Source organism: Haliotis cracherodii, unplaced genomic scaffold, assembly GCF_022045235.1.
Source record: "Haliotis cracherodii isolate W230 unplaced genomic scaffold, xgHalCrac1.p SCAF_4, whole genome shotgun sequence".
NCBI lineage: Eukaryota > Metazoa > Mollusca > Gastropoda > Lepetellida > Haliotidae > Haliotis > Haliotis cracherodii.
The window spans coordinates 15,063,190-15,086,519 of NW_027266297.1; the positions used below are offsets into that span (position 1 = coordinate 15,063,190).

Sequence of the window (23,330 nt, forward strand, 5' to 3'; positions counted from 1 at the left end):
CACAAAGTATCTCTGCTCAGTGTGATACAGCCATAATGACCGTTGAATTCAACGTTATTGATATGGAGTCTCTTTTCGTAAGGTGAGGGCGATGCCAATATATGGACGTCTCCAGACCGACATTGTTAATCCGATCCAGGTGATGGTAGGTGCATGAATGAGTGAGTGGTAGGTGCATGAATGAATGCTTGTGGCAATATTCCAACAAAATCACACTAAATCTTACATACATGAATATCAAGTCTACATTATACAGTAATGTGAGTAGTCTGCTGAATGCGGGACGACTGTAGGAGGCAATCGTGTATCCTCATGCACACAGGTCGAGGTCGTCGTAAAGGCGGGAAGAGGTGCTTTATCCTATACATAACCGGGCGGACATCCATGGCTGCAGGTTGCTCCAGCCTAGGCGTGGTAACGGGCGCACTGGGGACAGACGACAGGTTCGTTTTGGCGGGAACGTCGTCAGTGAGGAAACTGTCCGAGAGGCCATTGTTTTCAACCGACAAGGATGGTATGGTAGATACAGGAGGTGGTTTCACGACTGTTACGGTGGATAACGCCTGTGGCATTTGCGGAAATATAAACGGTAAAGATGTTATTACTAATGAGGAGGTAGCTCACGCAACAACAAAAAAACACCCTAACAATATTGAATGGAAATTTCTCTTGAACTCAGTACACGACTCCGCAGGGTTAGCGATGAGAAAGAGAATAATGTGGCAGAGGTATTCTGGTGATCAAGTCGTGAAACTTCACACGTTTGTACGTGACCCATTTGTTTGGGTGGTAACCATGGTGATGCTGGGATGTGTTCGGGTGTAATGGTTTTAGAAACTGGAAACTTTGTTCTAGCATGTTTCGACATAAGGTTCGAAAGAAGGAAGAAATGTATTGTGTGAGATAGGATAAGTTTAAAAATTAATAGGTTTTTTTTTACAATGCTAATCGTATATAGATGACGGGAGATTATAACTGTTTTCCGGATTTTGGTGTTTCTCGAACGGACGATTTTTTGGGCCGGTCAATGATTAGAAACGAGAAACCTTTTGTAGGACCTTAATTATTTGGACCAATTCTAGTCGAGAATCCCAACGGGCCAGTGACATACATACAGGTGCATTTACATAACGGGATCGGGTGGTCAGGATCGATGCTCATGTCAATCTTCGCATTGTCTGGTCCAGATTCGATTATTTACAGAACGCCGCCATATAGCTGCAATATTGGTGAGTGTGGCGTTAAACAACAGACATTCCATGTCACCACAAACCAGACATGAATTAATTAGGAAATTATCAATTTTATTTGCTTAAGCTGATACAGTAGTATGGAACTTTGCAGCATCTTAGTACATCCTTCTATCGATCCTTAGTCCTGTGATGATCAAAGAAAGTATATGTGTAATTTGAACATATAGTGTGACACAATATTTATATATGTGTGAGCGATATAGCTAGTTATTTAAAGCGTTAACTAAGAAAACAGTGATTACGCAAGATGAATGTGTTTCACAATAACTATTCACACACAAGACTTAAAAAAATAGCTCAGCCAAACGAAATCAAGGTGCCATGAAAGATTTACCATAGTCATTTGAAATAATCGGTTGGTCCATAACTTCTTTTGAGTAGTATACATGCACCATATGTGTTCTCTTACATACTACTCAACATAAGTTAGGGACCGCCGATTCTTTCATATTACTATCTGTTATGGCAAGACATGTGGTACTTAATTTCTTTTGAGTAGTATACATGCACCATATGGTGTTCTCTTACATACTACTCAACATAAGTTAGGGACCGCCGATTCTTTCATATTACTATCTGTTATGGCAAGACATGTGTACTTAACTTCTTTTGAGTAGTATATATGAGCACCTTATAGGGTTAATGTACTAGGTACACCAGCAAATACGTACCTCAATACAAGACCTCACTGACCATGCTGGCGCGATGAGTAGTTTAAGGATCACCAGAAGACCGGCCATACCGGCGGCCACGTCTACATGGCTGAAGGAAAATAATAAAACGCTATTCAGGGGAGTAACTACCACAAAGGATAAAAGGCAACTGTCTACACACAATGTTTCAAGGTAGTTTTAAAGCACAAAAATGTCAACGATTTCCTTTCGCGGCAATCCATCGGTCTTCCCGCAAGAGTAATTGGCCTTTAACAAAGGGAAGCTACTCTAGTCTGTGAGATGTCACGTTTGTTTAGAGTCTGGTAGGGGACGATTCGCAAAGGCTTCGTAATGTTACGACTACGAGAGTTCACAATATGAATAATCTTTTTGAAAACATTAGGCTACACTGCACGTTTGAAACAAGGGTCTATCATAATCTGTATAATGGATCAGTTTCATATTTATAATGCACTCACTGAAATGCAGTTTTGGAGAATTGGATTATAGCAAGGTTTGAGGTCACAGCTGAAGATCAAGGATGAATATCCAGAAAAAGCGAAAGCGCTGAACGCATTCGAACGCATACGTCTTTCCTCGCCTTCTTGGCCTTGCAGGGTGAATTCGCCAGACTTTGACCCGAAAACATCGCATCTGAAAATTTAAAAAAACGTCTCTGAAAGAGTGACAGCATTGGGGCATACACTGAAGTCTTTTTCTGTTGTTACGTAACGCCACACTCTTCAATATTTCAGCTATATGACGACGGCCTGTAAATAATCGAATCTGGACTAGAGAAATCATTAGATATTACGAGCAACGATCTACTCTTTAAATGACAATAAAAGTCCAGTTTCCACCCTTGCCCACCTAGGCTGGAACTTCCAGGCTCGATCTTAGCTTACGAGTTATGTCCCTTCTACGTCCTTCCTACTGACCAATCAGATTACATCTCTCAGATCACTTGCATTTACTTCATACAAAATGGCGGCGCCCAGTCACGACGAATTGATCGATAAATCAAGATGTATATAAAAAACGAGTCTTACCCCGCGAAGTGCATCTTGATTAAAACATTAAAAAAAATTGGAAAATATCTGTCCGCGCCCAATTGGCGGTACACATACTTTGCAAATCCTGCAATCGACCGAAATCTGCACGTTGAGATCCATGTTTTTTTACGAACCGGATGTTTAGTTCGTAACGCGACTTTTGATTGGACAAAATGTAAATCCGGAATTCCAGCCTAGTTGGGCAAGGGTGGAAACGGGACTTTTATGATCAGTTAACTCCCTTGCCTCGGGAAGATCTACTCAGTCGTGCAATGAACCATGTGACCGACCCTGACCACCGCCCATGAAGCATCCTCTTTATCATAGGTAAGTAGGGACCACATCTAGCCGTGAAACCTCCACATATGTGATATCATTTGATTAGTTACCCTTCTGAATCCGTGATCTTTTTCACAAATTGACCGTCAGGACTTTTTGCTTCACAGTTCCGGGGTGAGAGAAGGCCGATCACAGACCTGTCATCTGAAACAGTGATAACCCTGCATTTATCCTCGATATATAATATTGTATATCGGACATCATGCAAAAAAAACACATGGGTTCGATTCCCAATATGGTTGTCTGTTGTGAAACAAATTCATGTACATGATATTGCCTCCTGTTTCGTGTATGTTTTTTGTGTACTTGCTGCTTAATGCTACAATAATTAAGCTTTATAACGACCAGACAATCCAGTGAACGATATTATGAGCAACAATCCATAAGCGGGATACAGCGATATGCAATTAACAAAGTCACAAAGCCTGACCACCTGATCCACTTGGTCGCCTGTTACGACAAGCAGGGGTTACTGGAGAACCATTCTAACCGGATTCCCCAGGAGGCTCTTTGGCTCTCTTTGTAACCACCCGGCACTGATTTTGGTCGTATGGGACGTCATAGGTTGCTGGGGATCAATTCTGACCCGGAATCCCAACAGGCGCAAGAACTTAAACGCGTATCTGTGTTGTTTAACGCCACAATCAGCAATATGATGACGGTCTATGAACAAGCAATTCTGGACCTGACAAACCAGTGATGTCATAATCTTGGGTAAACGTGGCAGCTATTCTAACATGGGAATCCCTAAAAGGTAATCTGAACTGACTCAAAATAACGCTGCAAGAGCTGTAGTCAATCATACAGACCCTGAAACCAATATATTTAATACAGCCCGCGCAAGTCTATAATAGTTCGCAAGTCTAGATTACTGCAGTTTGAAAATGACGAGAACCTCTGGATTCAAATTGTATTAGGATAACTAAACAACGTTTTTTTCTGTAAAATGTTTTCATTTCAGAGACTAGACGTTCGTCTACTAATGCTGACCTGTCGAGTTCTGCTGGGGAACAGGAACCTCCATCTGGATCTCCTGACCAAGGGCCACCTGGCTGACCTCCTCCCCACTCTTAGCATCCACGATCACCACATTGGTAGAGACGTGATTTGGGGCGATTTCTTCTCGGGGTTGTGTTTTCCTGAAACGTTGTCACTTGTTTATTGCCAGGGACAATAAGGTACCACTGCCTGTCGCCCGTGTCAAGTAATAGTTGCAGTCCGGGCAAGATATTTCATCATTGGTACTTTCCTGTTTTTCAGTGATGTGCGTAAATAGTAAATTCACGCTGATGTTATTTCAAAAACTTTTAGTGGAGATTAATAGAATATGTTCTACTAACATAAGCAATGTTGGTCGCGGAGTGAATGGGAAACCCTGTTCTGCAGCTTGGCTCTGAATTTCTGGGGCTTCACATGTTTGTTTGTTTGTTTGTTTATTTGTTGTTTAACGCCGCACTCAGCAATATTCCAGCTATATGACGGCTGGCTGTAAATAATCGAGTCTGGATCAGAAAACCCAGTCATGAGCATCGACCTACACAATATCGATGCGATGACATGTATCAACCAAGTCAGTGAGCCTATACACCCGATCGCGTTAATCGCCTCTTGGGGGGCACGGGTGGCCCAGTCGTCTAAGGAGCCGCGATTCGCTGTGCAGAGTTGCGTCCCCTGGACACGCCAGAAACCTATGATTGTGGGTTCGAATCTCGGTTCACCCCGATTATGTTTCTAGGTTTGTCAGCACCATACCCGTGCTCGTGGGTTTCACTGAAGTGGTAAACGTCCGAGACCTGCATCACTTCGGGCTTTACTCCCACATTAAGCTGACACGTCGTGATATAACTGGAATAATGTTAAAAGCGGCGTTAAACCCAACTCTCTCACTCACTCACTAATCGCCTCTTACCACAGGCATAGTCGCCTGTTACGGCAAACGTGGGTTGCTATCTATTAAACGGGGTAATACTAGTGAAGAGTAATTCTTCTCAGCGACTTATTAGACAAGCGAGATCCTATACCATATGGAGCCCATATCATGAAACTTGGAAATTAAACGGAATATAGTCATGTCATGCAGAACGCTGCAGTATTATGTTATATTGGAGTGTATGTAGTGACTGATTGTTGCAAATTTCGGATGTACAGAAACTCAATCAATCCGCGGATGATGATTATGCATCGCCATGGTTCTAGTTGGTATACCTTTTAACGTGCACAGGTGCTGTAGAGATAATCATCTCATCAGCATCAGTGAAGTTGCATCTCACTTTGACATCCGTGTCATAGGGAGACAGCACGCCGTCAACTTGTTGCAAACGAAACGTCCATTCATAGACGGGATCAGTGTCATCAACCTGTATGTGGAAATACAATGACAGTAAACTACGGTTATAACGAACACGCTTATAACGAACTTACGCTTTTGGTCCCGACTATTTGCTGTAGTTATGCTGTATATATGCTCATAACGAACTACGGTTATAAAGAACTAAAATTGAGTTCGTTATAACCGTACATTACTGTATATTTTCCAGTGAGTGAGTGAGTGTGTATGGTTTTACGCCGCTTTTAGCAATATTCCAGCAATATCACGGCGGGGGACACCAGAAATGAGCTTCACACATTGTACCCATGTCGGGAATCGATCTTTGGTCTTCGGCGTGACGAGTGAACGCTTTAACCACTAGGCTAACCACCCGCCCCATATATTCCAGCATCAACAAATAGTCCAGTGAAAATAGCAAGACTCCTACCACAAATTGCAACAGAAATGATTTCAACTGATTTACACACAGAATTGACCCCTTTATTACATATAAAAAGCGTACCAAAATCGGAGAGGTAGAACACAGTCATATTTGACCCCAAAGGTCAGGGGGTCAAGGCCAATCTGAAGCACTAATGTGAAATTATCATTGTTTGTTTTTGTTTAAATTGTGCCATGAAGCATATCAAATGAAAGCTCTCTTCATTAACTACTACAGAAATATATACATAGTCAATGAGAGATATATCCTTTTGAGAAAAACAAAAACAACACAAAGGTTTTTAAGAGGACCGGCTATACAGAAAAAGTGAATGCTATGATTACCGGCGCGAACGAGTAAATCAACGTACGCACACAACACATTTACAGTCAGTGTTGTTTAACACCGCACTCAGCAATATTCCATATGAACGTGATCTGTTGGATAACTGAATCTGGGCCAGACAAACCGATGAATGATATTTAGAGCACTGTCGGAATACGATTACACATGGAGCCTGACCACCCAGCCATCATCTTCCCGAGGCAAGGGCGATAACTGACGATAATATAGTTTATAGTCACTTAACGCCCTTGCCTCGGGAAAATGCCCACCCATTTAGTCTCACAGGTTCTTTGTTTTTTTGTTTGTTTAACGCTGCGCTTTTCTAGCTTTATAAACGAGTCTAGACCAGACAATCCAGTGATTGACATGAGCATCGATCCTCGCAATTGGGATACGATGACATGCATCAACTAAGTCAGCGAGCCTGACCACCCGATCCCGTTAGTCGCCTCTTACGACAAGCATGGGTTGCTGAAGACCTATTCTAACCCAGATCTTCACGGGTCGTAAGGATGGGATCACATTCTCGTTTGCCATTGTTGCTGGTGACACGTGAGCTGCATTTTCAGTGTTTCCTTAACCACCCAGTGTCAAAGCTGTTGATAAAAAACATATTTAAAGTGTAGTTTATTTATTTTCCGCATGATTTGAAAAAAATAACTCATTTTGTTTCAGAAAATGCTGAGGAAAAACAATGAAATATACATCAGACCTTTTGTGCAGAACAATCGGGGGAGAATTGCGTGTCGTTTCCATGGATGTATGTCAACATCGGACCATCTCCGTTGATAGTGAAATTGGCCTTTGAACATGTTTGGCTGATCGATCCATCGGGGGTAAGGGCGTTAACACTGCGAAAGTTGATGCCATGATTATCCACTTTCAGAATCATATGATACTGGTCTTCACCATCCCGCATACAGTGATACCTGGCTGAAATGGACATAAAGTGTGGATTAAACAGTACTCCTGCAATGTCGAAATTGACTACGTAGATGCTGAATGCTGCTTGACATCATACTTAGTACATCTTCCAGAAGCAAGGGCGTTAACTGACCATAAAAGTCCAGTTTCCACCCTTGCCGAACTAGGTTGGAATTTCTGGGCTCGATCGTGGTGCCACCAGTTGCTGTTACGAGTTATGTCTGCGCTTGGATCCATGTTGTTTATGATTTGATTTGGTTTGTTGTGTAACGTCGCACTCAGCAATATTCCAGCTATATGACGGCGGTCTGTGAATAATCGAGTCTGGACCAGACAATGCAGTGATTGATATCATGAGCATCGATCCACACAATTGGGATCGATGACATGCATCAACCAACTCGGCGAGCCTGACCACCCGATCCCGTTCGTCGCCTCGTACGACAAGCATAGCCGCCTTTTACGGCAAGCATGGGTTGCTGAAGACCTATTCTACCCCGGATCTTCACGGATCAGGCACATGTACCACATGTGATGTCACCTGAGGCAAGGGACTTTGCTCGTAATATGCCTCTGTTCACCAGCGCTAAATGGGTACCCGGTAGGGAAGCGTGGGTTGCTGAAGACCTATTCTACCCCGGATCTTTACGGGTCTGTTGTTTATGAACCGGATGTCTAGTTCGGTACTCGTTAGTCAAGCCAAAATGTAACTCCGGAATCCCAGCCTAGTTCGGCAAGGGTGGAAACTGATCTTTTATAGCCAGTTAACGCCCTTGCCTCGGGAAGATGCACTTAGTAATATATGAACTGTATCGCTGGCTGAAAATAGTTGAGTCAGGGCATAATGAAACGCAAGCAGCAATGTAACGAAACCTGATCAGCCGATCTCCATTTCAGTCGCATGATGCACTGGATACTGAGTAGGTCCAAGATTAGCTCGCTGCGGCAGCTGGATACTACATCTGTTTATGTGACCCTTGAATCTCCATAGGGATTTTAGTGAACATGCTATAACTATTCGCTGTTCACATTTGAACTACAGTAAACTACTTTTATAACGAACACGCTTATAACGAACTGACGGATATAACAAAATGTATTTTGATCCCTTCCATTTGCTGTATATTTGCAGCACATATGCTTATAACGAACTACGGTTATAACGAACTATAATTAGTAGTCCCTTTGGGTTCGTTATAACCCTTGTTTATTGTACATTCAATTTAGTTTCATTTATGTGTTGGTGGGTCCGGTTGTATTGATACTGGATAACCCGCAAATCAGGAGTAAAATTTGCCTACCTTCAGTCTTCTTTTGACCTGGAAATGGAAATGGAAATGTGAAAATATTCATTAACATGGTCTTACCAAACACAAAATGCTACATCCTGTACACAAGCAAAACTGAGAAAGACACAAATATGTCATGGCGAGCCTTGGGGGACGCAATATAATATGGGTGTTTGAATCATTAGAATGTATCAGATAGTAGCTGTATGTTACATATGATTGACATTCTGGTCAGAAAAAAAACACTCGAGTTCAAAACAGTTCTAATATCAATGGTTTTTCAATCGTATGTCATCCAAATGATTCATGTTTGTCTCAGCAACCTCCAACAACGCCACCCTGTTGATTGTACTGTGCGTTAAGATCTTTCAGTAACGTCATCCCATTGATTCGACTTGCCTTAGCAACCTCCAGTAATGTCATCCTGTTGATTCTACAGGGTATTGGGAATATTCAGTAACGTCGTCCTATTGATTCTACTGCCTCTTAGGAACCTCCCGCAACGAAATCCTATTGATGCTACTTGCCTTAGGAAACTCCCGCAAAGAAATCCTATTGATTCTTCTTGCCTTAGGAAACTCCCGCAACGTCATCCTATTGATTCTACTTGCCTTAGGAAACTCCCGCAACGTCATCCTATTGATTCTACTTGCCTTAGGAAACTCCCGCAACGTAATCCTATTGATTCTACTTGCCTTAGGAAACTCCCGCAACGTAATCCTATTGATTCTGCTTGCCTTAGGAAATTCCTGCAACGTCATCCTATTGATTCTACTTGCCTTAGGAAACTCCCGCAACGTCATCCTATTGATTCTACTTGCCTTAGGAAACTCCCGCAACGTCATCCTATTGATTCTGCTTGCCTTAGGAAATTCCTGCAACGTCATCATATTGATTCTACTTGCCTTAGGAAACTCCCGCAACGTCATCCTATTGATTCTACTTGCCTTAGGAAACTCCCGCAACGTCATCCTATTGATTCTACTTGCCTTAGGAAACTCCCGCAACGTCATCCTATTGATTCTGCTTGCCTTGGCAACCTCCAGTAATGTCATCCTGTTGATTCTACAGGGTATTGGGAATATTCAGTAACGTCACCCTATTGATTCCACTGTGCCTTAGGAACCTCCTGCAACGTGATCCTACTGATTCTACAGGGTATTGGGAATATTCAGTAACGTCATTCTATTGATTCTACGGGGTATTGGGAATATTCAGTAACGTACTGATTCTACTGTGCCTTAGTAACCTCCTGCAACGCCATCCTATTGATTCTACTTGCCTTAGCATACTCCAGTCACGCAATCCTATTGATTCTACAGGGTATTGTGAATATTCGGTAACGTCACCCTATTGATTCTAGTGTGCTGCAACGTCATCCTATTGATTCTACTGTTTTCAAAGTGCTTTAGGTACAGTCATGTGCACTGCAGCTTTACCCACTTGTCTTGAAACTATACTCACATGTGTTGAATATATAACCACGTGTTTTGAAGCTATACATGTACATTGAAGCTTTAACCATGTATTTCGAAGCTATACCCCTGTGTATTGAAGCTATACTCACGTGTACTGAAGCTATACCCCTGTGTATTGAAGCTACACTCACGTGTACTGAAGCTACACTCACGTGTACTGAAGCTATACTCACGTGTACTGAAGCTATACTCCCGTGTACTGAAGCTACACTCACGTGTACTGAAGCTATACTCACGTGTACTGAAGCTATACTCCCGTGTACTGAAGCTATACTCACGTGTACTGAAGCTACACTCACGTGTACTGAAGCTACACTCACGTGTACTGAAGCTATACTCACGTGTACTGAAGCTATACTCACGTGTACTGAAGCTATACTCACGTGTACTGAAGCTATACTCACGTGCACTAAAGCAATCCCCAGAGGTGTTGAAACTATAACCACGTGTTTTGAAGCTGAACTAATATGTTTTGAAGGTACGACCACGTATTTTGAAGCAATGTTCATGTGTATTGAAGCTGTACTCACGAATATTGCAGCTTGGCCCTGTCCAGCCCACCTTGCAGCCGTGGGAACACTCCCCAGAGCTGCTGTTACAGCCAGGGGTGAAACAGTGGCATCTGTCCATGCATTTGTCGCCAAACCAGCCGTCCTCACATTCTTGATGATGATGATAATAATAATAATAATAATAATAATAATAATAATAATGATGATGATGATGATGATGATGATGATGATGATGATGATAATAATGATAATGATAATAATCAGAAGTCAGTACAGTAAAACCTCGTTAATACACACACCTCGTCTATATGCACGTTCTTCTACAAATGAGTGACTGAGTATGGTTTAACGCCGCTTTTAGCAATATTCCAGCAATATCACGGTGGGGGACACCAGAAATGGGCTTCACACATTGTACCCATGTTGGGAATCGAACCCGGGTCTTCGGCGTGACGAGCGAGCGCTTTAACCACTAGGCTAGCCGACCGCCCCTTCTTCTACAAATGACATCACTTTCCATTCTTTGTGGACGGCAGTCTGGAATAGACAATCCAGTGATTGACATCATGAACATCGATGCACGCAAAATGGGATACGATGACATGCATCAACCAAGTCAGCGAGCCTGACCACCCGATCCCGTTAGTCACTTCCAACGACAAGCATAGTCGTCTCCTACGGCAAGCATGGGGTGCCTGCCTCCTATTTATACCTATTCTAACCCGGGACGACGGCCTGAATATAACCGGACCAGACAATCCACAGATTGATATCGTAAGCAACGATCCACACCGTCGGTTACAATGACAGGCCATCAACCAGGTTGTCAAGCCTGACCACCCCATCCATTAAGTCACTTGCTTGTGGTCACCAGGTGGTCAAGCCTGACCACCCGATCCACTACGTCACTTGCTGGTGATCTATCAGCCTCGTTCCCAAGGTAGCGCAAGCGCAGCCTACCCAGAGAACCAGGCTGGAGACCGATTCTAACCCGGAATCCCAAAATGCAACAGGTATTTGATTATTATATGGTCTTCGGGTCTTTCCACTCTAACCCGTAATCCCCACGGGCAACTTACCCAGAGACCTTTGACAAAGACTTGGGTGCTCCGATCCTCTGCAGTCGTCAAGGTCCCAGGTGCCCTCGGGGGTCAGCAGACCGCATTTGTAAAGGCCGGACCGGTGGATGGTTTCTTTTGGGTTTGAGAAGTTGAGCTAATGAAAAGACAATAAAAAGTGAGAGAATGATTTTTGTTGAGGCGCACTAAGCAATATGCCAGCCATAAAAAAATACAGGTCGAGATCATGCCAACCAGTGATTGATAGCATGAGCAGCGATCAACGCCATCAGGGTACGATGACGCACACACATCAGAAACAGAGCATGTGTACCAGAACCCCATGTTGTCAACTCTAACGAGAAACATGATATCCTGGATAAGAAAACGGAAAGACAAGCTGTAACATGACAATCAACAGAACACGTTGGGGTCATTTTATGACTTTTTGTTATTGTTTCACGCCAAACTCAACGCCGTATGTACGTTATATGACGTCGGTGGTTTCATTTGAGAATGACCTTGACGTTTGACACCACCAGGTGCTGTGTTATTTATTTAGAGTTCTGGAGATCGAGACATTCACCCCAGGGATCATCTATATTGCGTTTCGTCAAATTCGCATAATAAATACTTACGTTATCAAGTACACAAGGTCTTTGACGCCTAATTCAATGCCAGTCAGTCTTATTTCAGAAAAAAGGGGGCGGTGGGGTAGCCTAATGGTTAAAGCATTCGCTCGTCACGCTAAAGTCCCGGGTTCGATTTCGGACATGGGTACAATGTGTGAAGCCCATTTCTGGTGTCCCTCGCCGTGATATTGCTGGAATATTGCTAAAGGCGGCGTAAAACCTTACTCACTCACTATTTCAGAAAAATGCCCCAGATTATATTCATGGAATTTGGGTTATAAAGTCTGTAACATTCGTCATTCGCAATTTTGACGGCAGGGCAATGGGGGTGCAGTCGTCTCAGGCGCTGCGGTTCGCTGTCCAGAGTTGCGTCCCTTGGGCACGCCAGAAACCTCTGACTGTGGCTCGAATCCCGCTTCGCCCCGATTTTGTTCCTAGGTTTTTCAGCACCATACCCGTGCTCGTAGGTTTCACCGAAGTGGCAAACGTCTGAGACCTGCATTACTTCGGGCTTTCCTCCCACATTAAGCTGACACGCCGCGATATAACTGGAATACTGTTAAATGCGGCGTTAAACCCAATTCACTCACTCACTCACACTTACCGATGCCTGCTCTCCAGGTTCAACCCAGCCGTAATCACTTATATACTGTACATGTATCCATGTGGGTTCCTTTATAATTCCTGCAAGAAACAGAACTTTGAAAGTACTGGTGAAGGATACAGAACCGGATGATTTATAATAACAAGGCAATATGCCGTAAAATGCAGCGAGGCCTCGCTCGGGGGAGACCGACATATTGAATGTACATTTGTACCCAACTCACGTTCAGAAGAGGCATTTTGATTGGTTGGTGATTTTAAGGTCATGAGCGAGAGAAATTCTGTGCTAAGTCTTTGATAAGAGCGATGAAGGTGTGACGTCACATCCGAAACGGCGAATAGGTGAGGGTTTTGTTTTTGTTTGCTTGTTGTTTAATGCCGCACTCAGCATTACTACACCGTATGTGACGGCGGTCTGTAAATCAAGTCTGGACAAGACAATCCGGTGACTGACATCATGAACATCGATTCACGCAATTGGGATACGATGATATGCATCAACCAAGTCAGCGAGCCTGACCAGCCGATCCCGTTAGTCGCCTCTAACGACAAGCATAGACGCCTTTTACGGCAAGCATGGGTTGCTGAAGACCTATTCTACGACGGATCTTCACGGGTATATACGTAATAGAATGGAGATATGGTCATGAGGGAAATATCAGGATGCAGTACAGTGATAATACTGATAAATACGACAGGACAGTCATATTATTTAGTATAAATTCAGAACAGAGGATTGATGACGTCAAGAACTCTTGTGGTAATGCTAACAACCATCATTCCACGAATGCATGCATCCTCGATGATGCAGGGTATTGTATGTCCATTCGATTATCATAAATAGCCTGAAGCCACAGCATCGTTTTCAGGCCGGTTTGAATGACACGACACTGAAATTAGACGTCAAATCAAAATACACTGTTCTTCCACGATTAAGACAAACATCAGTGTCGATTGTAGTCGTCGCGACGTTTGAGCCCCATCGAAAATACAACCAGAATGTCTTGTAGCATTAGTACTCAGGGAAACATATTTTCCAACCGAAAAATATATATGACAGTCTTTTTTGTTCTGTTTAAATAAATCGAGACCGAGATTTTGAATACAAATCTTTGCCAAACTTTTGATTAGTTTTTTATTTCAAGTTCATGAGGGGGAGAGTGAGTGAGTGAGGAGTGAGGAGTGAGTTGGGTTTTAACGCCACTTGTAACAGTATCCCAGTTATATCACATCGTGTCAGCCTAATGTGGGAGGAAAGCCCGAAGTGATGCAGGTCTCAGACGTTTACCACTTCGGTGAAACCCACGAGCACGGGTATGGTGCTGACAAACCAAGACCCATAATCGGTGCGAAGCGGGATTCGAACCCACGAACATAGGTTTCTGGCGTGTCCAAGGGACGCGACAATGTAGAGCGAATCGCCGTACACGACTGGGCCACACCCCATGAGGGAGAGACATTCTGTGACAAACTGGTGATAAGATATTTGGAGGTGATGACGTCAAAGGGTCCAGGTTATGCTAGTATATCATTAGCAGAATGGAGTTATGAAGGAAGAAATGTATGAAGAGAAGTGATTTTACTTTACCCTTAAGGATGACGTTCTGCTCCATGTTGCGAATGCTTCCAACGCTTCCGTTACAGGCCACGGCGGCGCCCCTAAAATCGACTGTTTCTTCATTGACAGTGAAGCAGTATCGTCCGTCCTGTGTCCACCCTTCTGGACAGGTCGATTTGAGTTGCGGAACATCTGGAATTAGATTAAACTTCAAATTTATTACAGTTGTTGTTGTCGATATGCGAGGTAAGTTGGTTTTCATGTTTTCATATGAAATGTTATTGCGTTGGAGTTTTACATGATACAAAGGAGCATCTGAAAACTCAGCCGTTGTGATATAAACAAGTATTGAAAGATGTGATTGATTTGTTTGTTTTTGTTTAAAGTCACCGTGTGCGGACAGCATGGTACTTGTTTTCAGACCCGATGGACCAGTTATTGACATTGTTGTTTAAAGACTGCGTGTCACCGTGCGCGGACAGCATGGTACTTGTTTTCAGACCCGATGGACCAGTTATTGAGATTGTTTTTTAAAGACTGCGTGTCACCGTGCGCGGACAGCGTGGTACGTTGTTTCAGACCCGATGGACCAGTTATTGAGATTGTTGTTTAAAGACCGCGTGTCACCGTGCGCGGACAGCGTGGTACGTTGTTTTCAGACCCGATGGACCAGTTATTGAGATTGTTGTTTAAAGACTGCGTGTCACCGTGCGCGGACAGCGTGGTACGTTGTTTTCAGACCCGATGGACCAGTTATTGAGATTGTTGTTTAAAGACTGCGTGTCACCGTGCACGGACAGCATGGTACGTTGTTTTCAGACCCGATGAACCAGTTATTGAGATTGTTGTTGAAAGACTGCGTGTCACCGTGCGCGGACAGCGTGGTACGTTGTTTTCAGACCCGATGGACCAGTTATTGAGATTGTTGTTTAAAGACTGCGTGTCACCGTGCGCGGACAGCGTGGTACGTTGTTTTCAGACCCGATGGACCAGTTATTGAGATTGTTGTTTAAAGACTGCGTGTCACCGTGCACGGACAGCATGGTACGTTGTTTTCAGACCCGATGAACCAGTTATTGAGATTGTTGTTTAAAGACTGCGTGTCACCGTGCGCGGACAGCGTGGTACGTTGTTTTCAGACCCGATGGACCAGTTGTTGAGATTGTTGTTTAAAGACTGCGTGTCACCGTGCGCGGACAGTTTGGTACGTTGTTTTCAGACCCGATGGACCAGTTATTGAGATTGTTGTTTAAAGACTGCGTGTCACCGTGCACGGACAGCATGGTACGTTGTTTTCAGACCCGATGGACCAGTTATTGAGATTGTTGTTTAAAGACTGCGTGTCACCGTGCACGGACAGCATGGTACGTTGTTTTCAGACCCGATGGACCAGTTATTGACATTGTTGTTTAAAGACTGCGTGTCACCGTGCGCGGACAGCGTGGTACGTTGTTTTCAGACCCGATGGACCAGTTATTGAGATTGTTGTTTAAAGACTGCGTGTCACCGTGCACGGACAGCATGGTACGTTGTTTTCAGACCCGATGGACCAGTTATTGAGATTGTTGTTTAAAGACTGCGTGTCATCGTGCACGGACAGCATGGTACTTGTTTTCAGACCCGATGGACCAGTTATTGAGATTGTTGTTTAAAGACTGCGTGTCATCGTGCACGGACAGCATGGTACTTGTTTTCAGACCCGATGGACCAGTTATTGACATTGTTGTTGAAAGACGGCGTGTCACCGTGCACGGACAGCATGGTACGTTGTTTTCAGACCCGATGAACCAGTTATTGAGATTGTTGATCAAAGACTGCGTACCATCGTGCACGGACAGTTTGGTACGTTGTACATAATCCCATAACTGGTTCATCGGGTCTGAAAACTTTATCATTTAAATATTTTCGTTGTAAACAGTGAAGTGAAATGAGCGACGTTCATACACGTCCGTATAGCTGCTTGTCCGGGCATTCACTAGCCTAATGCGATATCATACCGCAGTTACCATGGAGACACCACTCATACACCTTATACTGACTCCGAGTCGACCAGTCCTTGTTTTATCCCCGTAATGCTGAGCGACAGGCAAGGTAACGTCTTTTTTCGTCTTTTGGTATGACGCGGCCGGGGATCGAACCAAAGAGGCTCTCCGGCCTGAAGGTTTTTCTACCAAACCACAGATGCGGATTGATGAAAACAAAGCATAAAAGCATGTTGCTGTAAAGGAGTTTAAACATACACACTCTCCTTGCTTGTTCCTTTTGTCAAAGAACAATCAGCATCGGTAGCTAGTTGCCATATGGCTGCGTCACATGAACTGAATATTTTTTTTGCACAAATATTGCAGTAACTAAATACCAAGCTTCGATATTCATACAGTTTTGTCCCAGACGAAGGTTAGAACTAACACAAAGTGAAAATCAATTCTTGTTTATCTTGATTGATTGACGGTGTATCAACTTTTTTTGAGCTATGCGCTGCGGTTCGTTGCTGAAAACATTTGTCCGATGTATTTTCTATCCAAGTACAAATCATCGACAGTTTCGATAAACCTTCAAAAGAACAAAATGCACAAACCTTCATCTGGTGCCGAAGATCCCAGAGATAGATGAACCAGCAGCCCAAGAAGCCATAGTATGTCGCCTACCATCTCTCAAACTTTGTGTTTCGCTGTCAAAGTCGTCTCTGGATGGTGAACTTTTGTATTCTCGACTGAACTTGTCCACGGGAAGTAATCGCAACTAAACTGGTTAATGACTAGCGATTAAATGGTCTTTAGTCCGGATACACCTTAAATTCTTAAATGTCAGGTTCTAATTCTATGGCATTATTGAATAAGTGAAAGGTCACACAGTCTCATACACACATGTTCTGTTGAACTGTGACAAAACATTGCCTGCACACATGTTTTTACATTCTACCGTGCAGAATATGGGTAATATCCGGTGTCCTACATTAACATCTAGTTTCTGAAATGAACGTTACATATTTTACAGCAAAAAACAAACAAACAAAAAACAGTTGTTAAATTATAGTTATAAAATATAATAAAAAGGAGCCAAGAGACTTTATTCATTTTCAGACCTGATACTGCAGTAATCTAGACTTGCCAAATATTATACCAAATATAATTACCAAATATAGACTTACATTGGATGTATTTGATATTTTTGTTTCAGGATCTGTATGACAGACTACTGCTGTCCAGCCTATGCGTGTCGTCCGAGGCGACGCAATGGATCAAATGGTCAAGTTCGGTGATGGCATGTCAGCGTACCTTGATGGCGTTAACTGTTGATATCAATCACTGGTTTGTCTGGTCCAGATGATTATTTACAGGTCGCGGTCATGTTACAGCTGGAGTATTGCTGAAGCGGCGTAAAACAACAAAATAATAGATTTAATCGTAATCAAAATGCATTAACGGCGAATCCGATCATTACAAAGCGAATAATCTAAGAGCTTGTTTGTTGTTTACGTCTCACCTAGCAATATTCCGGCAACATGACGGCGGTGTGTAAATAAACGAGTCTGGGCCAGACATTCCAGTGATTGACATCATGAGCACCCATCCATACAATTAGGAAACGATGACATGCATCAACCAAGTCACTGAACCTGACCATCCGATACTTCCGGGTTTACATAATTAAAAAGTGTTAGGGCGGGTCAAACATAACTTTAGTTGTCTAGCTATTAAGACAACGATTAAGCGAACAACTAATAGGATCTATTATCAATATGATATACGATTGGGTTAAGTGACGATAATACAGTTAACAGTACTATTGTCGCAGTCCGGGCAAGCATGTTTGAGTGTACACATATGTATAATATAAATTATATACCTTTAAAAATTAACTGTCATGGCAATTTGTACATCTGTTTAGCCCTGTGGGGATCATTCGGGTTTGAGTGAGTGAGAGAGTATGGTTTTACGCCGCTTTTAGCAATATTCCAGCAATATCACGGCGTAGGACACCAGAAATAGGCTTCACACATTGTACCCATGTCGGGACTCGAACCCGGGCCTTCGGCGTGACGAGCGAACGCTTTATTATTAACCACTAGGCTACCCGACCGCCCCATTCGGGTTTGAACGTGTCAACAACTAATGGTTACATGCCACAAAATGGATCGGGTGGTCATAGTACGCCGACGACGTCGGGTGTTGTTCATTATTTCAGTCACTGGTTTGCCTGACCCGATTTTATAAAGACCGACGTCATATTCTAAATCGGAGAGTCGTATGTTGGCTATAGTCACCATTATACCTCCTCAATATTAAATTTTATTTTTTTCTAGAACAGACCCGTGGGGGATTCCGAAGTGGAACTGGTCCCTATAGCAACGACTGTTTGTCGTGCGAGGCGATTTAATGGATCGGGTGGTCAGACCTTGGTTGATGGTGTTACACAACAGCGTGATTCGTTACTCATAATATCAATCACAAGTGAGGTAATACCGGCGTTCTAATACTAGCTCGGAAAAGGTGAACCCTCATTTTAGATAGTGAGCCGGTGATGGTCCAAAGACGGCCATCAGCAAGTGGGCATTATCAGTTTGTTGATAGATGTTCTGTAGTAGGTCCATCACCACCCGAGTATTATGGACTGTGTGTGTGCGTGCGTGTGTGTGCGCGTGCATATGTGTGTGCGTGCGTGCGTGCGTGTGTGTGTAAAGCCTATCTATGATGTCTCCTGTTGTGACAATACATGAATATTGCTAAAAGCGGCGTAAAGTTCAACACACTCACTAATCTGCACGTGTTATGAGTCAATTAGTGATAACACCAGGTGTTCATCTGAGCCTGTAAATAATCATGAGGGGACCAGACAAACCAATGATTAATATCATGAGCAACACAGTCAGGTCACAAATACTTGTAGTTGACCAAGTAATCAAACCTGGTAACAATTATTTGACATGAAGAGTTTCGATAGGCAGCTATTGTATATTTTCTGCATATTACTAGATCAATGACACACACACGTGCATGCACGAAACTATGTAAGTGCAATAATCTTGGACGCGACGTTAAACCCCATTTCACCATTCGTCACCACTCGCCCCTTTCCACAACCAGCAAGAAGACTATTCGGCTTGTCCCGGAATAACACGAGTTGGTCACGAATGCCCATTTAAGCGTCACCTCTCTATACCCGTAGAACCGTTGGGAACCCTGGAAGATTATAGGTCCCTAGAAACCTGTGCTTTCTGGTTTAGAGGCGTCTAAATAAATCGGGTGGGCGTGGCTCGATACTCATGATGTCAATCACTGGGTGGCCTGGTTCAAAATCGAGTATTTACAGATCGATGTCATGTACCTGGAATATTGCTGTGTGTGACACTAACCAACATATTAACATCTAAACGTCACAGAAAAAACGAATTATGGTTTTACGAGCGAATGGAAAACTTTAAAGTTAACACATTCTGGTTCATTAAACCAGGCGTTGTTATCCATGGCGTAAAGTTGTTCGTTTTCTTATCGACTCGCCAACTTCCAGAATGCCAGTCAAACAGTTATTTTAAGAGCGGTTCATACATTATCACATCATCAAAAGTGACCCTCAAATGATTCGGCCGATGACTCTGAAGAGAGAGAGAGTTGGGTTTAACACCGCTTGAATAGTATTCCAGTAATATCACGGCGTGTCAGGTTAATGTGGGAGGTAAGTCCGAAGTGATGCAGGTCTAAGACGTTTACCACTTTGGTGAAACCCACGAAAACAGGTATGGTACTGACGAACCAACACTGAGAAAAAGGTCTAGTGAATTCTACTAACACTGTAAAAATGTGTTAAGAATGTAAACACATGCAAGAGATGTTAGGATGTACATATTTCAATCCTAAACGGTATGCACATTTGGTGTGTTCTATGTAAACACGTTTAGGGTCTAAACACATGAAGTGAGCTATCGTCTCACAGCCTAAACACCACCTGAACGCAACATCCCCATAATCCAAACATGTTTAGAACTAAAACGCCTTTAAACATGTTTAGAACTAAAACACATTTAAACATGTTTAGAATTAAAACACCTTTAAACATTTTAAAATTAAAACACCTTAAACATGTATAGAAGTTAAACACCTTAAACACGTATATAATTTCAACACGTTTAATAAAATGCATTTTACCAGACTATAAGTCAAATATTAATGAGAAGTATATTAATATATACTATTATTACTTGCCCGTGAAGAGATCACCCGTTTAATAAACATACAGCTGTATTACACATTGTGTAATACCAAAACGCGTGCTTGTGTACTCTCGGAACACGTTTCACGAACAAATATTGAAAGCTCTCAACATCCCTTGGCTTATTCAACGACATTGCGTGTGGAGTTGATAGATCACTGAGAGAGCTTATGCACACACGATGACCCCAGCAACCTTGTAGCTAGGCTGACGTCACATGGCATTGTTTCGCCGATGGATCTTGCAACAAAATTCCACAAATTACGTCATCGGGTATTGTGACGTTATTGTAAACTTTGAGGTGCAAGGCCCGTTCCACAAGGCTATCGTATTGTAGCGCAACGACAGTCGTTAATCTAAGTTAAAGTATGTGAGTTGCGATAGTATTAGCCCTACAATAATTTTGTGAATTCTAAAGGTGGACCGTTGCATGGTATTAAATTCATACGTTTCAACTTTTGACGTGTTTGAAGTATTATTCTGTTAAACTCAATTGGACTATGCCGTGGATCGTGTAGGTGTCAACCTATTCATACTCAGCAGTATAATTAAAAAAAACGTTATAAATGGCAAGTAATAAATAAAATACCAAACTCGCTCCCGTGTAAAACCAATTTTATGAAACCAGTGAATAGTTGTGGTATCTGACGAGCTCGTTTAGTATTCTATATGTATTGAAATTAGATGTGCAAATCAGATTCCAGGTACTTTCATAACACGTGTATCACCAGGACCAACAACCAACTTGGTACAACATAGACATATAAATGTACAAATAAACCAAGCTGATGGTGACTAGGAAAAATTGACCCCAGTGACGACAACAATCTCCGGAGCACAGGTGGTACCGCGACGGACTACAAAAGAAGAGGTTACTGTTTGTTTGTTGTTTAACGTCACATTCAGCAATACCCCAGCTATGTGACGGCGGTCTGTAAATAATCGAGTCTGGACCAAACAATCCAGTGATTGACATGAAGAGCATCGATCCATGCAAATGGGGTACGATGACATGCATCAACCAAGTCAGCGAGCCTGACCACCCGATCCCGTTAGTCGCCTGACACGACAAGAGTGGACAGTGAAATTCACTAAGTTAGTAAACTTTTCAAACCATGTCTGTCAGTGTAGAAACATAACCGAGAAGAACCGCGACTCGAACCCAGATAGGTTTCTGGGGATCTGAAAATACACAAACAGAAAGACACGTGATCCGCCGAGTTAAAGATTTACAAACGACGAGGCGGTCGAGTTGGGCCTGATAGGTAAGTTTACCGGAGACAATCCCCAGGTTTTTAGTTGGTTATGTTTGTCAATGTCCAACTATCCAAACCAGCTGTGATTATTTATATAGCCCCTCGCGATATATATTAGTGTAAAAAACCATATTGTGTTCCAAAATGCAGTATCTGCCTTTAAGAATCTTCTTTTTAACTTATTGCTTTTTTTTAAAAAAAAACACCTAATTTTTAAATGATTTCATGGCATTTGATTGGTTAACCGAGCAATGTAGGTGTCGCTTGTTGTCATGAACCTTAAAAAAGCCACGCCCACAAGCGGCTGGGTTAAACCAGGAATGTTGTGCGGGGCTTGTCTTGCATTATGGCGCATAACGAGGTCACTGATTTCGTATCGTTATCTACAGTACTTTTGTCAATGATTAAATATCCAGTCTGTGAAATTATTGTTGACTTTTATATTTATAAGAATCGACTTCAGTATAGGCGGAGTTACAGTGTGTGTAAACCGGCTTATACCTCCATAAACGCATTATTTCTTCATTGAAGTCATTTCTTAAATAATTCTCCATTTCTGATCCTCGAGGAATGCATATGGCATCGAAATGACCAGAGTGCTGCGTGGTGTTACATGCAAGACATAAATAATACTGCGAGGAAGACCTCGCGGTACACTGCCGGTAAAGTAAATGAAGCGCGCGAAGAGTTATTTCCCTTTGAACAACGTGCCCGAAAGACGCCTTGCCATTCGCACTGCTCACTTCACCATGCTTTGCAATAATCTGTTTTTATTTAAAATATTCGATAAAAAATGATAATTCTGTAATCATGGAAAATAATAATAGGCCCGGTATCAGGAGAATTAAGGGAACATACCAATTAACTGTTGGCTTCCAATGCTTGGTTTTCACCTTTCATCTTATTACTTTTGTTGTTTTTTACAGGTGCATGTATATGTTCTCTGCCTAATAGCATATATTCACCTGATGAAGGTGTAAGTATATACTCAGAAATGATGTGTTCCTCGTAATAAAGAAGTCGACATCCTTAAATTCTCGTCTTTATGTGTATCACTTATGTCACACATAAAAGTACCTAATCCTCATAATCTGACATATCTCAGAATATTTATGAATACGCTATTGCTCTCAATACCCAAGGAGTGTACTATATGACTTTATTTGTAATTACATACATGATTCTTCATAAGAGGGCCTCACTTAAACTTAAACCACAAAACGCGTACAGTTCGGTATGACTAGACTGTCAAAAGTAACAACAAATGATTACGACCGAGATGTAAACGAGAAACATCTTTACTCATGGCATAAAACAATAGTCTGGCTATGTAGCCATGCTTCGTCCCAAACACACTTCTGAACTTGTACACAGCAGACGTAATTCAAAATGAATATGTCGGTTTTTAGTTTCCACAA

At 42.5% G+C, this 23,330-nt stretch overlaps 1 protein-coding gene across 1 annotated transcript; it reads right to left on the reverse strand.

Moving 5' to 3' along the window:
- Nucleotides 1-1,287: 1,287 nt before the first annotated feature.
- On the reverse strand, nt 1,288-17,161 carry LOC139479926 (uncharacterized). Its single transcript, XM_071262859.1, has 13 exons — nt 17,025-17,161; nt 14,477-14,638; nt 12,890-12,969; nt 11,675-11,810; nt 10,614-10,745; nt 8,618-8,635; nt 7,105-7,325; nt 5,503-5,654; nt 4,288-4,436; nt 3,348-3,441; nt 2,386-2,560; nt 1,925-2,015; nt 1,288-1,377 (listed from the first exon to the last, which is right to left on the reverse strand). The coding sequence occupies exons 1-12, from the start codon at nt 17,095-17,097 to the stop codon at nt 1,968-1,970; spliced, it is 1,440 nt and encodes a 479-aa protein (XP_071118960.1). The 5' UTR covers nt 17,098-17,161; the 3' UTR covers nt 1,288-1,377; nt 1,925-1,967.
- Nucleotides 17,162-23,330: the final 6,169 nt, after the last annotated feature.

What these genes read in the sequence shown, in the direction of transcription:
- LOC139479926 (XM_071262859.1), bottom strand. Translation starts at nt 17,097, where the DNA reads ATGGTAGGCGACATACTATGGCTTCTTGGGCTGCTGGTTCATCTATCT. An exon ending in GCACCTGTGCACGTTAAAAG is followed by an intron (nt 4,437 to 5,502) that starts GTATACCAACTA and finishes ACAACGTTTCAG; the next exon opens with GAAAACACAACCCCGAGAAG. An exon ending in AAGATCACGGATTCAGAAGG is followed by an intron (nt 2,561 to 3,347) that starts GTAACTAATCAA and finishes TTAAATTTTCAG; the next exon opens with ATGCGATGTTTTCGGGTCAA.